At 40.1% G+C, this 16,591-nt stretch overlaps 1 protein-coding gene across 2 annotated transcripts in view; it reads right to left on the bottom strand.

Annotated features, from left to right (window-relative positions):
* Positions 1 to 6,994: 6,994 nt before the first annotated feature.
* Lcp1 (lymphocyte cytosolic protein 1) overlaps positions 6,995 to 16,591 on the bottom strand; it is a 78,468-nt gene continuing 68,871 nt past the window's right edge. For both annotated transcript variants that reach the window (XM_015484297.2, XM_048800939.1), the window contains exons 16-18: positions 14,638 to 14,761; positions 11,308 to 11,432; positions 6,995 to 8,846 (exon numbers count right to left, since the gene is read on the bottom strand). In XM_015484297.2, coding sequence (XP_015339783.1) covers positions 8,714 to 8,846; positions 11,308 to 11,432; positions 14,638 to 14,761 — 382 coding nt within the window. In that variant the 3' untranslated portion in view covers positions 6,995 to 8,713. The remainder of the gene's footprint in view (positions 8,847 to 11,307; positions 11,433 to 14,637; positions 14,762 to 16,591) is intronic.

The raw sequence follows: 16,591 nt of genomic DNA, 5'->3' as shown, positions 1-16,591 counted from the left end.
GAGAGAGAGAGAGAGAGAGAGAGAGAGAGAGAGAGAGAGAGAGAGAGAGAGAGACCAGGGAAATATAAACCCCAAAGGCACACACCTAGTGACCTTCTTCCTCCAGCCATGTTCCACCTGCCTACAGTTACCACTTAGTTGTCCGTCCAAATTATTAAGCCATTTTACCTCATAGTCTAATTATTTCATTTCTGCATATTCCTGCTTTAGTACAGGAGCCTTTGGGGGACACCTCATATCCAAATCATAACAAAGGAAACACAAATTCAAACTACAATTTGCTACCACACTTCCCTGGATTGGCTGAATTGAAAAAGGCTGTTCATATGAAGTAGCAGTAAGGATGTGGGGAAACTTGAACTCTTATGCATTGCTTCTGAGAGGGCAAAATGGTCCAGTCACTTTGAAAAGCAGTTTAGTAAATTTTTTATAAACATATGCTTACCATGTGTCCCAGAAGTTCTTTCCCTAGACATTTACCCAAGTGAAATAAAAAAAAAAAATTGCCTTTGAGAAGGACTGAATGTCAGAGCAGTTAAAAAAAGTTGACTGTATGTAGCAGCTTTATTATAATAATAAAAGAAAAATAATGAAACAACCCAAGTGTACAACAACTGGGAATGGTTAAACAAACTGTGGTATATCCACATAATGAAAAGCTATGCAGCAGTAAAAGAGAACAGACCAAAATGCTATACTCAACAAGACAGGAGAAACCAGAAGCATTATGCTGAGTAAAACTAGCCAGATACTAAATGATTTATATTTCATGATTCCATCTATATGACACCCTATCAGGGGAAAAAACATAGATACAGAAAATACATTAGTTATCACCAGGAACAGGAGCTAGAGCAAGGTGAGCTACAGGAGATATGAGAGAATATGCGTGTTAGGTGGAGGGATTGGAAATAGTCTTTATTTCGATTGTGGTGGTAGTTACTCAAATGTAACCTACCCAAGGTTCTCAAATTTTATTGCATGTGAAAACAAAGAATGGAAAGAAGGAAGGGAGGTGGAGAGGGAGGAAGAAAGCAAGGAAAGAAAGAAGAAAGGCTCTTCCACTCTCCTAGGTGCCCCCCTGTGTATTCTGGTTATTCAAGGAGTGAAAAGGACATAGAAGATGATCTCTGTGCCTGGATGTGAAATCACTCATCACCCACAAGTCTGTTGGTTTCTTGAAAGTGTAGTAGCTTTTTCTGAGAAAAATGAGGTTAATAATTTGCTATGCCAGACAGCTGTTACAAGGATTGAATGGAAACCATTGGAAAGTAATGGGCAAAACCAGATGCTCAGTATGTCCTGTTCATATTAAGAAGGTAAAGGAGGAAGGGAGTGGGCAGAGGCCAAGGTATGCTCTGCCTGGAATTCATCTCACCATGACCTTGAGAACAGCTAGTCTTCTTTCTCTGCTGTTTTCTGAGACATGGGTTATAAGCTACTACCACAAGAGGCAATCTGGTCTGAGCAGATCTATGTGATTGAATCAAACCCCTAGGACCCAGCTAATCCGTACATCAGTCTCCAGCCAATTTGGAAAATTAGGTGACAAAAATTACATGGCAAGTATTTTGTGAGGAGCATGGATCCTCTATCTTTATTAAGGCTCCACCTATGAAGATAATCTCCATGATGAATGGTCTGCCTTGGAGTTGCTCTCAAATTGGAGCAGACTGAGAATAAGGGCAAATGCCACTGTGACCTTGGCTAGCCTCAACTTGGATATGCAGTCCAGGACTATTGTCAGATAAACCCTGAGACAGTCAGTTAATTTAAAGCCCTTTTATTATGAGTTCAGGTGCAGCTCAATTTGCAAGTTTCCTCTCAAAATCATCCAGACATTAAAGCTGCATGACCTTGGAAGGTTTTGAAGGCATATCATTTATAAATCTTTTTTTCCTCTTAGTATGTTTTTTTCTCTTATTTATTCATGGAAAGTGAATCAGTCTTATAATCTACAAGAAATCTTGGGGTATTTGCATCCTTTATTTCTAAGAGGAAACATGATGCTGCCTCAGAAACTATTTCAAGGGGAGACTTAAGACCTAAATTCAGAGAACTCAATCCTGGGTTCTGATTCCCTTGCTTTGCATGCAAGAGTGGACCTGAGACCTATGAGACCAAGAAGGTTACCTGACAGCCAGACAAATGCTCATTGACTGAATGATTAAATTATGAGGAAAGCAAGGCTTACCTTTGGAATATTTCCATGTCTTCATTCCCTCTTTCTGAACCAACATTCCCTTTTATTGTTCTGTCTGCCTGTTAAGATGTTCCACTCAGGCCTGCCCTTTGGAGAAGTTGCTATAGACCAGTACTCAAATGTGACTGTATATTAGAGTCTCTGGGGATCTTTAAATAGGTAGCTTCCATGTCTACACATCAGATCAATTGTATCAGAATTTCAAGGTGGTGGTGGTGGTGAGCATAGGTATCAGTCTTTCTAAGGCTCCTGAGATGACTGCACCATGCAGCCAAGTTTGAGAACAGCTGGACCAGTCCTTTTCCAAGAGTGGTCTGTGAGTCATGGGCTACAGACTCTCCAAACGTAGATTCTACACTTACCAATCCTACAGGCACTGAGTCTGCAGGTGGGATCTGGAACATTTATTGTGACAAGCTTCTGAGGTGATTCTTAAGCACCCTAAAGTCTCAGAATCACTCCCAAGCCTTTTGCTTGCCCATCTCTTTCTTGTGATAGGACAGCTCTCTATCCATATCAGCCATACTGTTTTTTTTTTTTTTTTTTTTTTTTTTAGTTCTCAAAGATATCAAGTTCCTTCCATCCTCAAAACCTTTGTATGTGAAAGTCACTCTACCTGGTAGACACATTCCTCTCTCTTTTTGCCATTAGGGATTTAGCAGAGATAATAATGACAAAGTTTCAACTCCAGAAATTTATAGCAAAGTACATGTTGTGAGGGAGAAAAGAATAGCACTGTAAGTCCTTGGGACAGTTTGCTTTACTTAGTCACCTTGCTGTCACTGGAAGTCATAGAGATTGCTCCAGAGATGGTGGAAGAAAAGCTGGTAGGTTTGATGTGGGTGGTGGAAGGACCAAAGGGAAGACATGAGGGATAAAGTCTTAATAATCTGAGTTAGATTATTAAAGAGGCAGCCCCGAGCCATCACCAGGAGAAGGTCTTGCCAAGAGTTGCCTTAAATGTATTAGAATCAGAAGATATAGCTCTTTGTACCTGTGCCAAGGAGAGGGTGCCACAGAAAGAGAAGGACTAAGGGGGAGGGAGCATCAACTGGCAGACTTGGGTGATAGAGAAGGTATCTGGAGCGAGGGATACTCTGGCTATCTCAAATGAATAATGATGGGAAAATGTTCATGGAACGTATTTTAATCCCTCAAGTTCAATGTAATTGGGAGATTCTAATTTGAAGCTGGGTAATTTAGTCTTCTAACAACTGTAGATCTTTTAAGGAGACAGTGTTTCTCAGACTTTATACTCATGTGAATTCTTAGTACATTTCTGTTGCTATCCGTGAATGTCACAGCCTGCTTATTTATGAAGAAATTTATTTCTTGGAGTTCTGGAGGGCTGGGAAATTCAAGGTTAAGGGGCTGCACCTGGTGAGGGATTTCTTGCAGAGTCCTGAGGTGATGCAGGACATCACATGGTGAGACAGAGCAGGCATGCCAGAGAGAGCTCTCTTTTATAACAAAGCCACTCCCACAATAAGCCATGAATCCATTCATCCATGGACATATTAATCCATTCATAAAGTCTCCCAAAGATCATATCCTAAAGATCTCATCCCCAAATTGCTTTAACATGTGGCCTTCTGAATTAAGTTCCCAATACACGAATCCTGCATGACATTCAAACCATAGCATGAATCAACTGGGGATCTTATAAAATTGCAAATTCTGATTCATAGGTCTAGGATGGGGGCAGAGATTCTACATTTCTAATCAGCTTCCAGATGCCCCTGATCAAGTATCACATTTGGAGAAATGAGGATTGAATAAATGGGACTCATAACAGAAAACCTATGTCCTAGTTGAATCCAGAAATGCCTATTAAATTATCAAATTTTATATTAGATCCCATATACCTTTAGAATTAAATATTTGCCTGCATCTTATCCTCTAAAGATGTCTATTCCAAAAGTAATATATGGTAACTCTCTATTAACCAAAACACTGTTTAAATGGAACTTCCCAATTTTTCCATGTCAGATGACATAAACATTGCCACTCTTTTGCCGACCTGTCTCTGAGTCATTAATGATGAGACAATGATGTTAAGTAGATTATCTGTTTTTTTGCCTGACCTAAGATGGGTTATTACATATATGTGGACTTTAGACATACAAAAATTTACGTTTTTTTTTTGTCATTCATTCACTGACTCATTTGGTAAAATCTGTCTTCAGAAACAGCAGCTAAGTGTTTAGTTATAGGAATTGTATTAGGAAACTGTCAAAGTGATGAGATTTCACAAGAGGATCATTCCACACTGATGATGCTTTTTCTGAGCATTGGATGTGCTTTCTGGATTGTGAGACTGGCGAGGCTGTGCTAGGATAAATGTCAAATTGACCAAGAGTGTACTACTGGCCTTGACTCCAAGCCTCTTGGTATGCTGGATTGGGAAAAGAACAAAGGTCAGTGACAATGGGTATCCTAACTGTAAAGAAGGTGGGGACTCATGGGCATGTCTCTCATGCAATTAAGCCTCAGTCTGAGGTGGGCTGGGCCAAGAGTTTGCACATTCTGTACCATAGAACCATATTTGTGCTGCCAGGGACAAACTAGATGTGTGTGGGGGTGTGGTACTTTCCAAGCGGATAAAATCACCAGGTTGACTGAGACTTGACAAGGTCATCTAATCCAATGCATTGCTTTACCCAGGCTCTAATGTCATAATTTCCAGGAAGACAATAAATCTATTCTAAAACCGCTCCAGGTGAGTCTAATCCACAGCCTTTCCCATAATTACTTTTCTCTGTGCAATGTCTCTTGGCATCGGGAAACATTTGTTTATGACTAACATAAATCAATTTCTAAATAGTTACTGAGCTCTTTTTAAAAACATAGAAATATACTTGGCTCTGTAGGGGATATCAACATATGTATAGTGTGGTTCCTGCACACTTCTCATTCATCAAGCCTGAGTATGTCCACAGACATTTGTTGGTTCTTTATTCAGAATTGACTTTGTCCCCCCTGAGCTTCCAAAATGTTTCATTAAAGAATTTGCAATTGCATTTATCACCTTCTGCTTTTTATTATGACTGCGTGTACACATTAATGCACATTCTCTCTTGCTGGATTAATATGGTTTTTTTAGATATAAAATGGAGAAGTTGGAATCAGCTCATGTATCTGTCCCAGATTACTATTCTTCACAAAATAATTTGAGGAAACTTAAAAGAATCTTTGTTTTACTACCACCCATGTTTCTTTCTGGGGCGGGAACTTGATAAGTACCTGTTCAATGAAAATTAACATTCTATGCTCAAGAAGTGGGTGTAATGTTATTCACTGTGGCCTTACTTGTTATAACAAAAAGATTGAAACAACCCAAACATTCCTTTAGAGGATGCTAGTTAATTGAGTTCAGCCCCTCCATACAATTGAATGCTACACACTTGCTGAAAAGTTGAGGCAGGTATATGTATACAGATAAGTGAAAAAAAGTGAGATACAGAATGATGTGTGTTATACATTAACGTTTGTAATTTTAAAAAGGTGTATGTTGTGAGAACATGTGTGTGGTATGTGATATGTACACAAAATATTCCTAGAATAATACAAAAGAAATTGTTAACAGAGGTTGATATTTGGGACAACAAACTAGAGGACTAGACAAAGGCATTGGGTAATTGATGGACTAACTCTTTTGGGATCAAAAGCCCTATACGATGAGCTTGATAAATTCTGTGGTGTAAATACCACCATCATGCAAATTTCAAACAAACAATGATTTGACAACAGTTGGTTTCAGTGAGTTGAACCAGTTTCAAAGCAGAGGAGCAGAAGAGTGGCCTACTTTCCTCTGCAGACCCTTTGGTGCCATTTTAGTTTCTTATATTTGGATTGATCATTTAAAAGGTAACAATAAGATTTTTCATTTAGAAAAATCATCGTGCTCAGGATGCTGTCTTCCTTTAGTCTCCTGAGATAGTCATTGCTCTCTTTGATGGTACTTATTCTGTTATCCTGTACTTGTTCAGTTTATGAACAAGTACAGGATAACTTGTTTATGAGCCATATTAGTACAGTCTGATACCAAATAATACTTAATATTTGTAGCCTCTTGAAGCTCAGGGAAGGCAGCTGTATCCTTAGTAGAAAAATAGCAGGAATTTCAGGCCAGGAAAGAATCACCCTCAAAGAGAAGCTGCTGGCGAGCCATAGAGCTTAGATGCAAAAGCCAGCTTCCCTTCCACTGTATAGCAGTGTGGCTCTTCCACAGGTCAAGGTGTGGCCATGCCACATTGATGACATATTCTCTGTTTCAGGAGTCTGGCCCAGAGGGAGCTGGCTGTAGCAGAATTCCTCAGCATCCCTGAAGCTTAGTCAAGAGGGAGAAGAGTTCCAGGCACTATCAAGCCAAAAGATTCCTTTTCAGTTCACTCTAGAAGTCATTTTGAATCACCCCCAAGTCTGATCTTCATGACTGGGTTTGATGTGCTTCTGAGAATCTATACCTCAACTTTCTTCACTTTGCCAACTGCAACTTATTCAGTTTTCTGCTAAAACATTTCTATTTACACTCCTAGTTTCCTGCCATAAGGTCAAATCTCACCTTGCCCATCTTTACCAATTATCACACCTGTCATTTTAACTGTGTAACATCTGTTGTTCCTGATCAGCTGAGTGCAATGCCTGTCTCATTTAAAGGCCTATTCCTAAAACCTCACACAGTGTCTCACACATACTAGGTACTCAATGCATGTTGGCTGTGCAAATGAATTAAGGAGTTACAGTGCACCATGATTAAACTCTCAATATGAAATAGCCAGAGACACCCAATATTGGGAACATTTTATTTGGAAATATCTTGAGCATTATTTTATCTTCATGATTTCCATTAAGGCAGTAACATTCTTCCTTCCTGGAGGCAGATGGGGGAAAATCATCCAAGGCTATATGAAGTTCAGACTAAAGTCAAAGCCAACCACTTTGCATTCAGATGCAGCAGAAATACTGGTGATGAGCTAAAAGAAGCCATATATTGGCTTCCTGAGCCCACTGCCAAGGAATGGATCCAGGGCGATGCATTTCAATTGCTTTGAAAAATGGCTTAGGTTCCTTTACTTCCACCCCTAAAGAAGACTCCTCATTAATGAGCCCTTTTATCATGACAGAGGGTGTCTAGTGTTGGTTGACAATGTCCTGTTGCTTTTTAGCCTTCAGTAGGTTTTCATGGAAATTGCTTAATTTATTAGAGCTGTTCAAATTCATACCGTTCTTCTAGTTCTGTTTGGGAATTCTTTAAATGTCCAGTAAATTAGCTCTTCGTAAAGCAACTTGGGCGGTCCTTATCTTTGACATCTGGCTAGTGTATGCATATGTGGGGCATGGATGCTATTCATTGGCACATGTTGCCCCTGGGGGTTTAGGGGTGGCAAAAAGCTTTTGTAGTACCAAACAAAAAAAAAAAAAAAGTAAACATTTCTAATATGGCTTGGCAGCAATCAGATATGCTGATATCTAAGAGCAAATGAAAGCCAAGCAGGACTGCTTCCAAATGTGACCAGATATTTAGCCATACCACAGTAACAATCCATCTAACAAGCTGGGCTGAGTATATGGAAAGGCAGTGCCCTAGAGGAGAGATGCTTAGTGATAGCTCCGCTCTGTCCCCTGGTAGTTTTCTTATCTATTACAACTTCTTTGGATCCAACCTTCTGCCAGAGTTAGGAATCTACCTGAGGGCACAGTGTTCAAGATGTCAGATCTAGACAGAGTCTAAATCCTAGCATTTGAAATAGAGTTTTTTACTGTCCAAAACAAAAACAAGTGACATTTGATATTTCCCTAGTTCTGAGGAAAGGCTCTAGTGGTAAGGCTTATTTCTGCAGGCTTTCAGAGACTCTTGAGAGAAGAACAGCCTGACTGATTTGTCAGAGGCTCCAAGTGGCCCAGAGACAACGATGGCAGGGCAAGTGGGCTATGGAACAGGCACCAGTTTGGGGTGGAGGGGTGACAGATGGAGCAAAGTCATAGAGAAATAAGGTAGGAGAAGGGGACAGAAAGAGGCTTATAACAGACCAAATGGCCTCTATTAGGACAGGTTTGATATTTTGCCTTTGAGGTCTTCGTCTTGAACAAAGAAAAAGGCAGCCACATTAAACAGGTTTGAAAGACTATGTCAAAATTAAGAACATTGCAGTTTCTATTCTTGACTAAGGGCAAAAGCAGGAAGGGTGCCGGGAAAACAACTTCTTTTGGTTTTTTCTAGATTTTTAAAGCAGAAAAAAAAAACAAAAAAACAAGCATTGAAAAAAAAAGTCAAGAGATTGGATTTCCTGCAAAAATAAAAATAAAAAATAAAAGAAGCTTTTCTTTGTTGTTATTAAATATAGGAGAGGCTACTTGGTTGCACAAATATGCACATTTTGGAATCTTGTGCATTATCACCAAGGTGAAAACTCTGAATAGCTTGAATGGTCCTTGCTCATTCTGAGAGCACCCTGTGCTGGGCCCTCTGGACTGAGTGGGCCACCTTCCCTGTCCCACTCACTGGTCTTACACTCTTTTCATCCCCTTCCCCATGAGGCAAGCGAACACTGTCATGACCATCTTGGGGTTCACTTCAACCAGGTCTTCTGGAAGGGCATACACTCTTGCTCCAATTTTTCGGGCCATAGAGATGGCGTACCTAAAAGAGAGAAAAGAGGACATGAAGATCAGAGCAGCAAGGTATGAAGGGGACCCCTCAGGACAGAACTCACCTATGGAATCCCTGGACAGTCTCCTCAACCTGATACGCCAATGCTTTTAATTCCTTTCCCCATTCCAATGCTTATCCATATATAGATGTATGCATTTATGGTACTATAGAGTAGCCAGAGTTTTATATTCTATATTTTTCCACATAAAATTATCCCCAGGTACATTAGAATATTTTTTCTTTATTTACAGTCTTATAAAGATAATTTTATTAGTTGTAATCTGTTTTCAAATGTGCCCACACTATTAGTTGACAGTTCTTTTATTCATCTCATTTATTCTCTAATAACCTCTTACTATGGCTACTCAAGAGATTTTTTCCGACGCCCTCCCTCCTTCTCACCTAAAAAACTTTATTCTTACTTTATTGATCAAATTTAGAGCACTGGGCAGGAATCGACCCATTTTTTCCTCCTTGTCCACTTCACAGTAATTTCTTCTATATTTATTATTAATGAAGTAAAATTAATTTTTCATTATAAAATGTACAGTGAAAATTGCTTCAAAATCCATAAATGAGCTTCAAGAAACAAACAAACTTGCCACAATAACAATCATTCTTAGAATTTTGTGTAGTTCCTTCCAAACTACACAATATCATTTCATATTTTGTCCTTTCATGGAATGCTTAGGAGTCTTGGCTCTGAAGCAGACAATGAATCTCAGCAGCACAGCTCAAAAATTGAATGACCTTGGCAAATTTCTTAACCTAATCAAATTTCCCCCTTGACCATCTGATCTCAAAAGCTTTTTACTTTTTTTTTAATTTCTGAGTTTTTGCATGTGTTCTTTCATCTAGAATATTCTATCTCCTCCTATTCTCTATCTCCTTCTTACTTGCTCAGCTTAGATGTTGTTTGTTCTAAAGAGCTTCAGTCCTTTCCTGTTCCCTGCATGGTATTCCATGCTCCACCTTCTACACTATCCATCCCACTCTATTGAAATTGTAGTTTAATTATTAGTCTTCTCTCCATTAAATTATGCTAAATATCATCATTCTAGAACAGGTCCCTACTTTCCCCAATTGGGAGTAGAGAGAGGGCACTAGTGACATTACAAAGCCCTAGACACTTCCGAATTCCAGACCCATGTTATAGGTTCAACCATGTCCCTTCCCACCAAAATATAGATTGAAGTCCTAGATTCCAGTACTTTCTCCTATGACTTTACTTGCAAATAGGATGTCATTTTTGCAAATGTCATTAGTTAAGATGAGGTCATGCTGGTGGGGCCCCTAATCCAATATGGTGAGGGTCCTTATAAGAAGAGGTACAGACACACAGAGAGTGCAGACAGCCATGTGAAGTTAGAGACACACAGTGAAGATGGAGGCAGAGGCTGGTTATAGTCTACAAACCAGGGAACACCAGGGATTGCTGGCCATTACCAGAAGCTAGAAAAGAGGTACAGGACAGGCAATCTCCCTCAGAACCCTTAGTTGCAACCAGCCCTGCTGAGAGAGAAAGGGAGGATTTTATCAAAACCCTTGAGTATCAAAGTGACCTCCATTTGGGTCAGTGGGTGGGGAAGTGGGTGGTTCTTTCTTCTTAAATATGAACTATATACATCCTGGTCAGGGGGGTGCAGCAGCATTCTACCCAGTATTTCAAACCCTCTGTAGCTTCTGCAGATTACAGACTTCTAGTTTCTATACCTGTGAAAGAATAGACTTCTGTTGTTTTAAGCCATGCAGTTTGTGTGGTACTTTGTCCTGACAGCCCTGGGAAACTATTATGACCTGCTTTGAAAAAGGCAGCTCTCTAGAGCAGAGAGTGCAGAGTTGTAGGCTTTGTGGCAACTACTCCAGCCTGCCAGCATAGCAGACAAGCAGTTATAGACAGTATGTAAACAAGTGAACTGGGTTCCAATAAAACTTTATTTAGTAATGCAGACATCAGTCCACATCTGGCTCAGAGACCATAGTCTGCTGATCCTCATTCTAGAGAAATCATTTGGCAGGTGGCCTAAATGGTAAAGCATATGAAAGCTGTTCATTAGTTGATGAAGTACCTGGTCTTGAACTTGACCCCTGCCTTTACATATCCATGGATACTCATGAATGGGATGTTTGCATTTGGAGCTTGCCAAGGATAGACTTTATGTGTGAAATCTGCTATAGATTAAAATTAGAAAATTGGCTCATAAAACCATAGTCTTGCTTCTTCATTATAAGAAATTGTTTTTTGTCTAGCTCCCATTCTAATATGGGAAGTCTTAAGCTTCTATTGCACCATATCTAAAATAATAATGATGAGACAAAAATAAATCATGAGAAAAAAAGCATGAATAGTGCAAATAAAGTTATTTGCACAAAGGCACAAGCATTAGACTTTACAACTCTCTAGCTCTCCCTTGGATCCTACCCTCCTGATCTCAGGTTATTTACGTACTTCGCATTGTTGAGTTTCTCTTCATCATTCAGGTTTTCTGTTTTCAGGAGGTCATAATTAATTGAACCTGGTTGAATGGCATCGATGAGATCCAGAACAGGAAGACTTGTACTAATCTTTGGGTCCTACAGAGAGAGAAAGGGAGGGTTTTATCAAAATCCTTGCGTACCAAAGTGACTTCCATTTGGGTCAAGTGGGTGGTTCTTTTTTCTTAAATATGAACTATATACACCCTGCTCAGGGAGGTGCCACAGCATTCTACCCAGTATTTCAAACCCTCTGTAGCTTCTGCAGAGGCATTAGTAACTTCTCAGAAAACCCACTGACTGCCAACAGCAGGAGTCATTCTCAAATAAGGAATGTAAGGAAGTTAGCAGAGTAGAGAGGAACACCAAGGTGGAAACGTGTCTCTGAACTACTGCTTTCAGTGGAGGAAGGAATGATTTTTTAAAAGAAACTGTCCAAAAGAAGACACTAAAGACACCAGAAAACCCTGCTTCATGTGGGACATCTCAGAAGAGTGGCAGGAATCCTGGTGAGGGTGCAGGTGGACAGGAGCGCCAGTGGAGGCTCCTCTCCTGGAGACTTCAGGGAAAAAGAACTATCGTTGCCAGGGAGACAACGACAGCAATGAGGGTGACTAATATCTTTTGGTGCCTTTTCACTAACTAATTGTTACCAAGGTCTTAGAAGGATGTCGGCATCTAGTCTGTTCTTTTATTTGGCTCAAATTCCACCTCCTCTTTTGCCTCTCATCCTCCCTCCCCTCTCCCCTTCTCCTTCCTCTACACTCCTTGACTTCCTTTAACTTGTCTATTAATTTATATTTGATTGGTTCTTTATATTATTCTATCTTATCCTTCCCTCACCCTTTCCTTTATCAAGTTTGTATACACACACACACACACACACACATTGTGGAATGATTAAACTTTAGCTAACTAATAAATGGATTACATTACAGAGTTATCATTTTATGGTGAGAAAGTTTAATATCCATATTTTATCTTTTTAGCTTTTTTTTTTTGGTACTGGGGAAGGAACCCAAAGCCTCACAGATGTTAAGCACATGCTCTACTAACTGAGCTACATCCTAAGTCTCCCCACTTAATCTTAATTCACAAATAAGTAGAGGAGATTCTGAGGCTAAGTGACTTGCTGGGAAATGGTAGAGTTGGGATTCAAACCTAAAATTCTGGCTTAAAATCTTGGGCTCTTTGGCATTGTAAACATTTTTATGTTTGTGCCTAGAGCGGTGAATGAACCTCAGATGTGAGCACACAGAGATCTACAACAAATGTTCTCTGCTCTCCTGCTGTAATAGGGACCACAGGCCAGGGTACCCATGAGTGCAGCTGAGTGTCACCATCTAAGCATGGTGAAGGCCAAGTACCTCTTACTTCAAGGGGCTGAATCCAAACAATTTCTAAGTAAGAAGGACACAGGACACTGCAAGATGCTAGTTCTCTAGCTTTGACCTTCAAGTAAAGGTAGAATAACATTTTTTAATAACTATAATGAACCCATTATTACTCATGCATGGATAATAAAAGAACCATTGCAGAATTTAAGTCAAGACAGACTCACAATCTAATTTCCAACATCAGCCTTGGCCTCTATCTCCCCAAAACTTTTTGGTGAAGAAGCACAAAGGAAAGCAAAATGGAGAGATTCGGATCTCTCCTTCTTCCTGCTTTCTCTTCACAGTTTTGGGAGGTGCTGACCTACAAAGTAATGGCTGTAACTGGTAGATGACAAAGGACTGGGATTATTTCCACTGTGGTTAACCAAGAGTGGGTTGGCTCTATTCACAGTGGTGCTTGCCTATAATACCAGTAGCTTGGGAGACTGAGGCAGGAGGATCTCAAGTTTGAAATCAGCCTCAGCAACTTAGTGAGATCCTGTCTCAATATAAAAAAAAAAAATAAAAAGGACTGGGGGTATAGCTCAGTGATAGATTGCCCCGAGTTAAACCCCAGTATGGGGTAGGAGGGGAGTGGGTTGGGTATTTTTTTAAGGGTTTCACTTAAAAGGAATGTGGGGCTAATTTAGCATTTCCTTTTGGTACACTGTGTAGCCCTGTTAACCTAATCAGTTCTGCAATGACTTAGTGAGAAGACAGGAGAAAATCAGATCAGAGAATTATAAAAAACAAAACAAAATTATCAAACACTCCTAAGAGTGAGCCCAATGGCTTACCAAGTCTCACCCCATCAGGAACACACCAGAAGCCACAGGCTGGAGTGTTGAGTGTTTTACAAGGAGAAACACCTCCGTCTCCATGACTGGTCACTCAGACTGAGGGTTAAGTGACCTGTGAATATGCTGTATCCTAGACTTCACCCAACAGGTAAAAGGTGCTTTCCCCTCACTGAGGATCATCACTTGCAGTTATTTGTTCTGACCTTGGAAAGTCACCTGGGCTTCAGTTTTCCTCACCCATAAAATGAGGAGTACACTCATGAACTGATGAACAGAGCTCCCTGCACTTCTTTGCCTCTGCTTTCTCTAGTTGCCTTTCCAATTCTGTTTCTTGAAGGATCTGCTCACTTCAGTGCCCATCCTCCACTCCCAGCTCTGCTCAGCAATCCAGACTGAGCAGGGAGCTTGAGGTGGGGCAGGGTGGCCATTATCTGAGCTCAGAGCAGATGGATGCTCCTGGGACAGCCCTACCCAGATCTCTCCCTTCCTGGTGAGAAGAGACTTCCATTTTTTAAAATAATTTTGGAGTAGAGGATTGATATCACAATGAACCACCTCTCAGGCTCTGTCAATACAACTCTGAAGGGCTCCCTCCCTTCAATCCTGACCTTTAAAGTAGAAGAATATAGTTTAATACTGATCAAGTGAGCAGGTCCCTTGGGGAACAACCCTGCTAATGTATGAATCATGAGTTAAGAAATTTAATAAAATATAATTCTATCATAATAAAAATAGGATTTGGATATAAATACACAATTTTTTTTGAAAACCATCACATGGGAGATCTTTTAGCATTTTATATTTCATCACTACATGAAAGTATGTCATGAAAGTAGGCACATTTTTAAAAAATATTATCATACTTTATGTTACTTTGAAAGAATAAGACCTAAAATGATGTGTGAAAAATGACTGCTTTTCAAAATTAATTATTATGGGAGAAAGTGAGGAGAAATTTATCAGTGCAATGGACAATGAACATTAAAACAATAATGGGTCATTTAAGAAAAAGTAGAATGGGAGGGGAAGCCTCAAATCCTTAACACTGAAGGTCATTTAATATACAGTGAAAACAATAGAGATAAGCCTAGGTCTCAGGTGGCCTCTAACAGAAGATGAAAATTTTACCTTGAAACTAGAGATGGATGTACTTTTCCCGGCTTCCTTCAGTGTTTCATTCACCCAGCTGACAATAATGTCATCATTGACCTTCTGCCCACCACCAATTTCTTCAAGGATATTCAGTGTGTACCTGAATAAAATCAAGAATGATTTCTGGAGAGAAGTGGCTAAAGAATTCAACAGGGTGAAATTCTCTTTCTAGTTATATCACAGGAGATCCTCTAAACACCATTCCCTTGTAGGAAAAAATAACAAAACAGAATATGTAATAACATTAGTTCCTTTTAGAATAATTTAAAATGTAAATGTATGGTTGTTAGAATGAACTACAAAGGAAATACCTCCTTCTAAGCACTGTCTGTTGCTCTGGGCAGGGAGAGCAAGCAGAGGAGAAGAAAGGTGAAGAAAGAAAAAGGAAGTGAAGCATGTGATGTGTGTAAGAAATGACTCCATGTTAGAAAAGTCCCTGGAGCCAATGAAACAAAAGACAAATACAAAAGAATTTCTTATACCAGGTAAGTAGAAATGTCAGCCACACACTGACGGAAAGCAACCTCCAGCCCAAAGGTAAGAGTTGCTTTAGATACATATTGTTTTTAGAACTGGTGATCTTTTAGGGGAGACATTTATTAAGGTGACATTTATTAAGAAGATGCTTCAAGCTCTTAAAATTACATGGAGAGGGCAGAATCCCTAAATCTACTACTTTGGGAAAAGTAAGAAAACCCAGCATCGTGCCAGGGACAGGTTTGCAGACCCCAAAGTTCAGGCTTCCAGGAGGGGATCATATTAGTCATGAAAGACTTCAGGGCTAGGATTACTTGCTGTCCTCAAGTTGAAACCCAGGAAGCTTGTGATGAGTCACTCCTGGAGGGGCCTAAATGAGAACACCCTCCACTTGGGTGGCATGGGATTTTGCATGACCCACTGTGTCTCTCCCTCCAACTGCTGCTTTGATACAAAGTACAATTTCTCCATGGTTTTCTATATGGATTTTTTGAGTTGGACTCCATGAAAGAAGAGCAGTGTCCTGGTTAAAGCAGCTTTGGCCTCTACAACTTTTCTTCACCAGAAAATCACATTTATCAAACTGGCACTTACAGCCTCTCTGTGACACCCCCCAAGTTTCCCCAAATCGACAAACTCCTCCCCATTCTGTTTTTGTTCATCACAGAATTTCCCTTCTAAAGTATCATTCTGGTCATGTCATTTGTCAAACTTCTTAGTGTGGCACACAAACCTATTCACAAGTAGTTTACTCTCCTTTTTTAGCACATCTGTGATTTTCTTCTTCCCTCACTCATCCCCATCTCTCCTTCTCTCTCCCTTTCTTTTATTTCAACTGGACAGAACTATCAGCAAGTACCTGACCACACCATGCATCATCCTGCTTCCTGCTTCCTGGACTCAGCTATGTTTGTTGCCTGGGATGCCCTTTACCACTACTGAATTTCTCATCCTTTGAACCATTCTCAGCTCAGCTCAAGCATCACTTTTCCAAGCCATGCAAAGCACTAGTTATTATTATTACCCTTTCTTTAATCCTGTTTCTCAGAACTTTCAGTGGCAATAATGTTCATCATGTCCCCTTAGACAGGGTCCATGTACTCTGTGCACCATGTTGTTTTCAGGGAACAGCAGAGTACCGTGGGCATCTAATAAACAGAAGCAAAGAGTGGTGGGTGAAATAAATAGAGTGACTTTTTCCTGCTCTTCTTGTGGGAAAGCAAGAAGCCAATATAGATAAAAAATGCTTAGTTTGGGCCCAATGAGGGGGGCCAAAGTCCCAGGCATATTCTCAAAATATTCCTAGTTTGAAAAAGATCTTGCCTACTGGGTGTGGTGTCACACATCTTTGATCCCAGCTAGTCAGGAGGCTGAAGCAGGAGGATCGAAAGTTCAAGTCTAGCCTGGGCAACTTAGTAAGACCTTGTCTCAAAAGAAAAAATTAAAAGGGTGG

The sequence above is a fragment of the Marmota marmota genome, unplaced genomic scaffold, assembly GCF_001458135.2.
Source record: "Marmota marmota marmota unplaced genomic scaffold, marMar, whole genome shotgun sequence".
NCBI classification, from domain to species: domain Eukaryota; kingdom Metazoa; phylum Chordata; class Mammalia; order Rodentia; family Sciuridae; genus Marmota; species Marmota marmota.
The sequence above is the reverse complement of the archived record's forward strand: the minus strand, read 5'-3'. Positions and strand labels throughout refer to the sequence as shown.